This window comes from Clarias gariepinus, chromosome 4 (genome assembly GCF_024256425.1).
Source record: "Clarias gariepinus isolate MV-2021 ecotype Netherlands chromosome 4, CGAR_prim_01v2, whole genome shotgun sequence".
NCBI lineage: Eukaryota > Metazoa > Chordata > Actinopteri > Siluriformes > Clariidae > Clarias > Clarias gariepinus.
In genome coordinates, this window is record NC_071103.1 from 2,519,283 (window position 1) to 2,530,072 (window position 10,790).

Consider the following 10,790-nt stretch of genomic DNA (forward strand, 5'->3'; position numbering starts at 1 on the left):
AGAGAAGAACGGATTTTCCGACACGTTTATGAGACACCCTGCCCAGGACCTGCTTTCAAACATATCCCTCACTTTGATGTGTTTTATTAAAGCCACATGTAACTCGATTTATTCGTCTGTTTGTTTTCTCTTGCTCTCTTTCTGCTGCAAGGTGTTATTTACAGCCCGACACTAATGGCGGATTAAAGCTTTAAAGATAAATGGCGACGAATTGAAAGAAACCATTAACGACGAAAGCTTGGAAACACAAACACCCTTTAATGTGCTTTGGGCTTATTTACCTGCAGGATCATCATGCTCTCTCGCTCTCTCCCTCTCTCTCTCTCTATCTCTCTCTTTCACACACACATGCACACATTTTCATAATTTTCAATTTTTATTTAATTTTGCATATAACTTCTCTTCTCTGCTTTTAATAACAGATGGACTGTAGATCTTTTCCACAACTTTGGTTTTGTCCTAAATGTCAATAATCAGGAGTGTACAATGTCTCCTAATCAGCCGTGCAGCCTAGGTTTATTTGAACCTTTCACCTTTAGGGCAGAAAGGTGAGAGTTAAACGTTTTAAAACACTCAAAATGGGCAAAAGGGGTTTTACAGGAACAGTAACTCTCTCTCTCTCTCTCTCTGTTAATTGAGAACAAATGTTGACTTTTGCTGGCAGCTAGTAGCAGAGCAGTGTGTACAGGAGGAGTGTATACAGCAGGGGTGTGTACAAAGGGTGTGTACAGCAGGAGTGTGTATATGTAAAGTGTGCATAACAACAGTGTGTACAGAAGGGGTGTGTATATGTGGAATGTGTATAGTAGAAACATGAATAGTTTTAGTGTGTATAGTAAAGATGGGTGCAGGAGTAGTGTGTCTATGTGAAGTGTGTACTGTATATGTAAAGTGTGTAAAAGAGGAGTGTGAATAGGAGGAGTGTGCACAATAGGAGGGTATATATGTGAAGCGTGTACAGAAGATGTGTGTGTATGTGCAGTGTGTCTATGTAAAATGTCTAAGAGAAGTGTGTACAATAGGATTGTGTACATGTGTAGTGTGTACATTATGAGTGTGTACAGTAAGTGTGTGTATATGCTACCATAAAACACAACTAAATTGTTGAGTGATGAACAAAATTTTGTGTAGTGCAAAAATATTGAAATAAATTGCAAAAATAAGCTGTTCAACGGCAACGTTGATTCATTTCCTTTAGCAGCATGTGCCACAGAGTTTTACTCTGCGATGCATTGCACAAGTGGGAGGTTCCCAAGTAATTTATTGGAAAAAAAAAAAACAGCTATATGACTTTGTTACTTGATGATTTTTTTTTTTTGTGTGTGTGTGTAAGTTATTGTTTCTTAAATTTTAGTCTGATTTGTAATTCTGTTTAATAACTAACGCAGGCTCTTTCATGTCCAGCTTACAAAATGTTTAATTGGGCTTAATATTCTTAATAAATTTGCATATGTTCTGCAAACTACAAGGACAAAAAGAAGAAACATTTTTATGCCGATCTAAAACACACGCACACACCCAAACAAAGCGCCCCTTTGAAATTAGCCAGTGCGCATTAGCACGTCTCTTTTTATTTACAATGCAAGATATAAATTAGTAAAAGTCTTCTTGTTTAACAACATTTTGTGTACACCCTCATCCTTTTTACAGTTTTTCTTTTTAAATTAAAAACCAACCGCCACCTATTTACAAAACAAACAAAACATCGGATTTTTGTGTGTTGTTGCAATACAACTTGCATAAATTATACAGGCGACTCGCCCTCATTTACAAAAATAAATATCAAATATTCCACTCTTCACCAGTTGCCATGTCTTCTTCCTGCGTCACATCTGTCTCAACTGCCAAAAAAAAGTCTTCTAATAAACGTCATCGTTTATCGCGTACCGTCAGGGTGGCAATCGAGCCAAACCTCGGGATCCTGAGAAACCGTGTCCTTATTTACGGCTTAGATAATAATTTTAATCAATGAAATACACACACACGTCTTGTCCAGTAACACACCTTCAGTTGCTTTAGGTCCTTATTCATCAAAAAAATTTATAACTGGAAACACCAAATACGATCCGGTGTACGAGGAAATGATTTAATGCCAGCATTTAAAGAGGAAGAGGAGGAGGATGAGGAGGAGGATGGCTCGTTTGATGATGCCAACCTGTGAAGCAGAAGAAAAAAAAGATGTAATTTGATACATAAGTTGTAACAATGTGATGTAACAGTTTATCCTGCTATTTGCATATTTTATGTTAATTAATATATTTCAATATATACATACAACATTCAAGCAATAAAATATATGATAAATACTAGTTATATAATTAATAAGGATTAATTTGTTAGCTTTATAATTAAAAAATGACAAAAAACAACAATAATAATAAAACCAAACATATTATTGTAAGATTTTAATAAAATGCTAATTAACATTAAGTAGGCAGGATTATAATATTACTCCTTAACAAGGCCACATCGATATAGACCCACATATCACTAAATAATAATTTAAATATTTAAATTCATGATCTGTATAATCTATCTGTGTATTATTATTAATAATCATTAATATGATAAATAAAAGTAACAAAACTCTGTTTATTTATATATACAAAACAACATTAATTTCAACCAGAAGTTTTCCACCTTTCCAAAAATTTTCAATTAATTGAACAAATAATCCCAGAACAAAGACTGCAATCAAGAGAAAGGAATTGTGGGAAACTTTTTATATCTTTGCAGAAGTCATATTTTTTAAATGTTACTGATGACATACTTTCTTGTCGCCTTCGTCTTTAACTCGAGAGGTACGAATGAGGTCCAAGCGTGCACGCATCACCAGAGTCTGTTGCAAAAAAAATAAATAAAAACATAATAAGAATTTGAAGGGAAAAGTCTCGAAAAGTTTAAGAACTAAAAGCTATTTTATATGATACGAAGAATTAATTTTAATATCCATTAGAACATTGTTATAATATCCTAAAGCACAAAATGTTATTTTGCATATGTATTAGTTGAAAGTTAAATAATTGAAAGCCAAGTTTTCTGTTTGATGATGATGATATTAACATTAATCATTACTAGATCTGTTGTTGCACATTGAAAACTTTATGCCAAACGTTTGAATCAATATGTTAATTTTTATGAAGATTTCTAATATTCAGCTCATGATATAGTGGATCCAACTTGATTCAATGCTATTTACATAAACAAATAATATGCTAATAAGCATTATAATTATTTACAACTGTACTTTGTCTGTAGTTCTGTCATTAATGTCATGTGAAACTTCTTGACACACTGTCACCTTTCTTAGCCTCCGTGCTCAAGGCTCTGAAGTGCTGCTCTGCCTGGATGTGGTTAGCATGATTAGCCTTTAGCATCGCTGTCTCAGGGGTGTGCTTATGGATCGAGCCATAGCGCAGGATTCCTTGCCCAAAGTTTCCGTAATTGGCGTAATTGCTGTAAAAAGGCGATGTGTAATAAATCGGCCTGGCCAAAATGGAAGCCGAGGGAGCTGCGCCTGATTGGCTAGAGGTCCAAATCCCACCCCCTGAGGGGCAGTTCTGGCTCTGCAGCGGCTGTTTTGGGTCTGAAGTGGCAATTTCTGCCAACGACCAGAGCTTGGGCTTGGTGTTTTGGCTCTGGACATCAGCACAGCTCTTGTTTTTGTCACGATGTGTATCCAAGAGAGGCGCCTCCACCCCAGTCAGAGGTGATGAGGTCATGGGTTTGGGTGACAGACGTCCGTGACCCCCGTGAGGCGAAGTCAGGTCGATCTCAGAGTGCTTCTCTTTTGTTTCAGGAGCAGGTTTGCAGGAAAAATCGTCGATCCTGCAGAGAACTTTCTCTCCGTCCGACTCGGCCGAGTGGTCCGTCAGAGAGTCCACGTGTAGGCTGATGCCTGGAGAAATGTAAGCCGTGTCAGAATAACCACAGTGTAAATACTTTCTAAAGCACGAACTTGACAGAAGGAATGATGGTTATTACAGTCTATACAATCTGCATTATTATATTGCATTATATTGTACAGATGTCAATATATGTACGCTACCAAAAAAAAATCTTTACACACTCTAAAAGAAAAAGAAAAAATAGTATGCTGTATATTATATAAATGATATTAATATATTATCACAATATTATTATCATAATATTATAATATCAATATATAACATATAGAAATAAATCTAGTATTAAAATATGTATACACGTTTTTCTTTGTCTGAAGTGTATATATTTTTTTTAGCTGACTATAACATCATAATATTTGAATTCCTTTACATTAAATGAGAGTGAATTCTGACTAGTACAAACGTATGTTCTATTTGATTAATTTTATTTTCCAGGATTAATCTGACTATACAGAACACTGTGTAATTATCATAATCTACTGCATATTACTGATTATGATTTAACATCAACATGTTTATGGATTGTTTACTGTTTTTGAGCATCCAGCTATGCACTAAACTCTCGGATACACACTAACCTTCAGAAACCCAAAAGATTTAATGTAGGTAATGTGGGTCAGATTAAGGTAATATTGTCTGATTGTTGTGTTGATGCTTATTTTGGTTTGAGTAAATCATCTCGTAGTCAATAAACCATCTATTAATCTATAATTTATAAATCTATTTGTCATGTCTAATTCATTCACCTGTACATTCCTGTTAGATTGTTAGGGGAGTTAAGGGGGGAGTATAAAGTTGTGGCTTTGACAGAAGTTGCTAACAAATTCCTTTCGGAAAACTGTATTCTGGTCCAGAATGCTCATTTGTGTTTGAATACAGCTTTGGCTAAGTTTTATTAGTCAAGCAAAGTTTCTAGGGCAGATTTTGTATTTTGTATATATAGGCAGAAACAGGGTCTAGGAGTAAAAATAAAGAATTAATTAAATAAATACATTGTATTGTAGAATGTTAACATGAATGTATAGAGTGTAAATCATTTTAGAAAAAAAAAGTAAAAATTAAATGTATAGAAAAGAAGGAGCTTATTGCTTTGTTTTTCCAAAAATCACTTTTGTGGCCAAAACAGCAATGCTAAAAAATAAAAATAAAAAACAAGCTATAAAAGGTTATTGTTGGTTTATTTAAAAAAATGGGTGTAACATTATTTGTTAAAATTTTCTATTTAAAAAAAAATTATATATATTTGTTTAATTGTTATTCTTCATAAAAATCATGCTGGCAATAATTTGTGTTAATATGTTTTGTGAATTTATTATTAATTTTAAGCTACTTTAGGTGCGTAAGACACGTAAACGTAAACAGATTATTTTGGTTATATTGCATAAGAAGTGTTTATTAAGGTTTTTATTTTGTCACTTTAAAATTATTAGTAATATCTTTAGAAATATTAAGAAACTTTACAAACTTCTGAAGCAGCTGTCTTATGATCATCCTAACACTCGCACCTGATGTCATGTGTGTCCTCAAGATGTCCTTGATTTCAAAACATTACTTGTTTTCAACTTTTTTCCCCGTTTGTGCATGTTGTTAACTTTCTTTTAACATGATAGTGTATGTTGTTTATAACATTTCTAACAACAAAAAAATATATCATTATTTAATCTTCACTGAAGGTAAAGATCATGCTAATTAATTATTATAAACTCTAAAGTGGACACTATAAAATAAATCCATTTTAATATGAATACATTAAATATTACATTACATAATATTGACAATGAAATATTCATTTATTCATTTTAAATGACTAGTTTTATTTAACAAACAAAATAATAACATGATGTACACTTAGCAAACATTTATTTTAAAAGTTTTAAAGTAACCATAATTATATTTATGTTTTGAAAAGATTCTTACATAAAATAATGAGTTTCTTTTTCTTTTTTCTTTGTTAGGTGTAAAATGCATTTGTTTATTTGTAAAGTGTACTTGTTTGGGCATTAAAATGTAATCAAACTAAGAAATGTATAAATGTATGCAAATTATACAAATATATCTGATCTGTTTATTGTAGGTCTAGTTTCTTTACAACTGTGTGACTCCCATAAATTAAAGAAAGTTTTGTTGTTCATTTTTTTATATGCAAAAAATGTAAAAAAAAAATGTTGTGTTTTGTGGAAATATAAAATCATATTTCCCGTGCCGTTGTTCTACATTAATGATGAATAATTTACCCTCATCCTCGGCGGACGCGTCTCCGTTGTCCGCGTGCTTATCGTCGTCCTCTTCCTCCTCATCTTTCCGTTCGGCGCGCGCACCTTCCTCTTCATCCTCGTCCTCGCTCTTGGCGCGCGCGCCCCACGTCACTTTGTTCTCCTTCTTGAGTCTCCGCCTGGCGTTGGCGAACCACGTGGACACCTGCGTGAGCGTCATCTTAGTGATGATGGCCAGCATGATCTTCTCGCCCTTAGTCGGGTACGGGTTCTTCCGGTGCTCGTTCAACCAGGCCTTCAGCGTGCTCGTGGCGTCGCGCGTGGCGTTCTTGCGGTACGCAGGGTCGTTGAGCTGGTACGGGGGCGGCGGGAAACCCGCACTGCCGTATGGCGGGAAACCGAGCGGAGCCGCCATGGCTGGGGGAGGGGGGTCATACGGGGAGGCCTGAGACACACACACACGGTAGAAAATTATTATGCAAATTCCTTAATAATAATAATAATAATAATAATAGCAGTGAAACAATTTATGGCTTTACACGCCACTGAAGAAACTGAAGAAAGTAAAAAAAAAATCTAACTAAAGAATAATAGGTAAATAATAATAATAATAATAATAATAATAATAATAATAATTATTATTATTATTATTATTATGCATGTAAATTGAAACAAATCATCAAATCTAATAAAAAGGCAAACAAACTATTTAAAATATAAATAAAATGTATTAATAAAAGTTTAAATTTAATATACAATCAAAGTTTTTCTTATAGTTTGTGTTGTTTCTTTAAGATATTTTATTAAGAAGTGATTTGGGAAGAACTAAAATCAAATGTTTATTCGAAATTTATTCGAAATGAAAATTCAATATTAATTTGTAAATATTATTTTTATTATTATTATTATTATTATTGTGATTCACTTAGATAAAATGCGCTATAATTCATTTTATCTATTTGTAATATAAATATTTTTTATTATTATTAAAAAAAAATAATGGCAAAATATTACTATTCGTAGACATGGAAAAAGATACAACAACAACAACAATAATAATAATAATAATAATAATAATAATAATAATAATACATTGTTCTAAATCAGTTCCTTAATGATGACATTAAAGTGAACATCATTCTACTTCCGTTTTCCATAATCACCGCTCCGGGTACCGCGCGCGCGCGTGCGTGTGTGTGTGTCGGGTGAAAGTGCGTGTTTTCGAGTCAAGTGCTTGCGTGCGTGTGTGCCTGTGTGTGTGTGTGTGTGTCGCTGAACCGCAGCATTACATTAAATCCTATTAAGCATTATGGAGCGATTTTTTTTTTCAATCCGTGTCATTTGCGTCCTAATTTCGCTTTTATTCCTTTCAGCTGCGCAGATGCAACTGCAGTGTATTTCCAGGCTTTACACCGCGCGCTGGGGTTTTGCTTTTCTTTCTCTTTTCTTTTTCTTTTATGTTCTAACCTGTTTATCAGCGCGAGGGCTGAATTTCTGCATCGCTTATAAAATATGTTTTCGGGGAAATAAAATTGTCGATTTTTTGTTTCACCTTTTGATTTATTTTGTATTCGTGTGTGGTTAAAACCAGTCTTTAATATAATAGTGATTATTATAAAAAACAAAACCATGATGCCCAATCACTCCGTTATTTTACGCGCTTTATCAGCAGCAGCTCTGATAAGTAATGGGGTTGTGTAAAGGTGGAATATGGATTAAAGATCTTTCATAATAATCATAAATTACCACCAAAAACGCTTTTACGTCAAAATTACGTTTACCTAGTTTACATCCCTAAATATATTTGTAGAAATTAAAGCAATAAGAAATCATCGGTTTATGAAAATCACATCTAGAGATTTAAAGATATTTATATATGAGATCTGTGAGATGGTTGTGCATTATAGATAAATGTTTCTGTTAGTATACAGGGTACAGAGTGCATTCAGATGGAAATTTGTCGTTTAGTGTAGAATTTGGATTAAAAGAGTTGTAATGACTTAAAGTTGTGTGCGTGTGTGCGCAAGTTAAACTGCTGGATTGAACTACCGATTGGCTTTATTTCATTATTGTTAAATATTAGTTGATGCAGTGTGCACCATCCCTATTACTGCAATTTCTTTTATTTTAAAGAATTCTTTAAAACATATTTCTCATTTTCAAGCAAACGAACAAAAACTACACACGCCAAAGAGTGTGTTAATTTTGTAAATGAGTTCCAATGTTGCTGTTTTTTCCGTTTATGAGTTTGAATCGCAAAATAAATAAATAAATAAGTAAATTAAGTATTTAATTAATTTTATATAAATAAAAACCACAAATAAGGAAATCGCTTAAAATGTGTTAATATCACTAATAATAATAGCTCTAATGTGATGCAGGATTTTCTGTGCATCGTTATTAGGGAAACACAAGCTCGCAACCTGATTTCAAACTGATCATTCTCACACGAGCAATAAAAACGATCCAGTTTATAAACGCGTGCATTTCGTTCCATCGGGTCGGACATAAGCTGTAAATAAAGTCCAGTGCAGATTAAACGGTTTGGCGTGGACGCATTAAATTTACTCAGCCAGAAAACTGAAGGAAATGCACGCGGCCACAACACAATATACATGATAAAGATGTTTATTATATTGAATGATAATAATATTATTAATAATAATTCCTATGTCCTGGTGTGAATTTGATCTTATCGAGCTCTGAAAAATTGCAGAAATAATTACGGAACATCGCGATAACGATAATGAAACGTCACGTGACGCAACACGATCTTGTTATAATAAGGATATAAACTAGCGTCACTTTACAGCACCCAATTACAGAAACCGAACGGCGGTAAGGTGTTATAACAAAATGATGTCATGATGCAAAAACATGCCAAAACAACAACAGATATATAAACAACAATTCAAAGATAGATAGATAGATAGATAGATAGATAGATAGATAGATAGATAGAACAACATGGCTCTTGGAACTAATAGGAACATCAATAAACCTTGATTTTAATCATTTAAATAAGAATGGGTCCCTGGAGAGAACCCGCACTTGCGTGTGTGCGGTTTTTTTTTTTTTTTTTTGGGGGGGGGGGGGGGGTAAATACGATAGGCTATAAATGCATTATAGCCTGTTTATACACGCACCGCAAGCGCACTCAATTTTACCCATAAAAAAGGCCTTATTATTTTAAATAATAATAATAATTTATAAATGAATAGATAAAAAAAAAGTGGCAAAAAATGTATTCGAAAAAAATACTGCATGGAAAAGGGGCATTTTTGGCATGTTGCATATTTCAAAGAAAACAATTTGCATATAAATTTGCATGCACAAGATAGATAGATAGATAGATAGATAGATAGATAGATAGATAGATAGATAGACAGTATAAATATGATGTAAAGTTGTCATAAAAATGAAGACAAAAACTATTAAGGTAATCATAACTTATGCATCAGTTTATAACACGTACGAGTTGTAAACGAAGAATCTTTATATTATTATTATTATTATTATTATTAATTGTGAAAGTGTGTACCATGTAGGAGGGGAAGCCGGTGGCCGGGTCGGTGTGGTAGCTCAGCGCGCTGGCGAAGCCGCCGGTGGCGGAGGCGGTAAAGGCGGCGGACGCGGGATACGGAGTGAAGGCAGAACCCGTGGACGAAGAGGAGGAAGAGGAGGAAGACGAGGAGGAAGAAGACGAGCAGCGCGCGGCCAGCTCGAGCTCTTCACCCCTAAGCGGGTAGAGAGCCAGAGAGCCCGGTGCGGGCTGATACAGGTAACCCTGAGGATACGACATGACGCGTCGGAAAAACAAAACAACTCCAAGAAAAAAAAAAAAAAAAGAAGAAAAACAATTTAAAAAATTCAAAAAAACAAATTGACCGCGCACGAGACGCGGCGCTAATGCATGAGGCAGAAGTGTCCGATACACACACACAGTACTTAATGCATGTGTTTAATACCGATCTAACAAACGGGCAAGGTAGAAATTTCTTGTTTCTTCTCCTAATGCATGAAGAAGAAGAATTGTTCCAAAAAATGTGACACAATTAAAAAAATCAGTCACGTCTTCTGGTGATGTCTTCCTTTAAACATGAACATTAAAAAAGTAGTAAATAAAAATGCACAAGCTGCTTGTTCTTCTTTCTCTAATGCATCGAACAGATCCGGTGTGAAGTCTTCTCCGCAAAAAGAAAAAATAAAAAACACAAAAAATAAATACAAAAATAGAGAAAAAACAGCCGGGAGTTCTTCTTTACAAACGCATCCAGTCTTTTTGTCCAATAATTATAATAGTAATAAAAACGAGCCCGAAGCTGAACACGCAAACGAGTCGCGCGATATCATACAAACACACACTCTCTCTCTCTCTCTCTCTCTCTCTTACACACACACACACACACACTTTCTCGGAAAAGATTTTCCTTCCAAAAAAAAAGAAAAAAGAAAAGAAAAAATGAAGACGTGCGGGATTAGAAACACCTGGAGGACACCTCGCTAGTCCTTCCGCTCAGATGGAGGAGGATAATTACAGCTGATGGAGAGTCGCGGAGAGAGGAATAAAAAACACCAACACGCGCGGGAGAGAGAGAGCGAGCGAGCTTCAGCGCCGCGTGCGTGCGCGAGAGCTGCATGGGTGTATGCGCGCGCACGCGTGTGTGTG

At 34.6% G+C, this 10,790-nt stretch overlaps 1 protein-coding gene across 1 annotated transcript; it reads right to left on the bottom strand.

Moving 5' to 3' along the window:
• Positions 1-1,371: 1,371 nt before the first annotated feature.
• On the bottom strand, positions 1,372-10,496 carry irx2a (iroquois homeobox 2a). The gene is made up of 5 exons (XM_053494954.1): positions 9,663-10,496; positions 6,143-6,566; positions 3,302-3,898; positions 2,771-2,839; positions 1,372-2,155 (listed from the first exon to the last, which is right to left on the bottom strand). The coding sequence occupies exons 1-4, from the start codon at positions 9,921-9,923 to the stop codon at positions 2,790-2,792; spliced, it is 1,332 nt and encodes a 443-aa protein (XP_053350929.1). The 5' UTR covers positions 9,924-10,496; the 3' UTR covers positions 1,372-2,155; positions 2,771-2,789.
• Between the last annotated feature and the right edge of the window lie 294 nt (positions 10,497-10,790).

Bases quoted from the DNA above. Each gene is read 5' to 3' on its own strand.
- irx2a (XM_053494954.1), bottom strand. From the start codon at position 9,923: ATGTCGTATCCTCAGGGTTACCTGTATCAGCCCGCACCGGGCTCTCTG. The intron at 3,899-6,142 runs GTAAATTATTCA...ACATTTCTCCAG, and splicing joins CGCGTCCGCCGAGGATGAGG to GCATCAGCCTACACGTGGAC. The intron at 2,840-3,301 runs GTGACAGTGTGT...TTTTTGCAACAG, and splicing joins GAGCACGGAGGCTAAGAAAG to ACTCTGGTGATGCGTGCACG.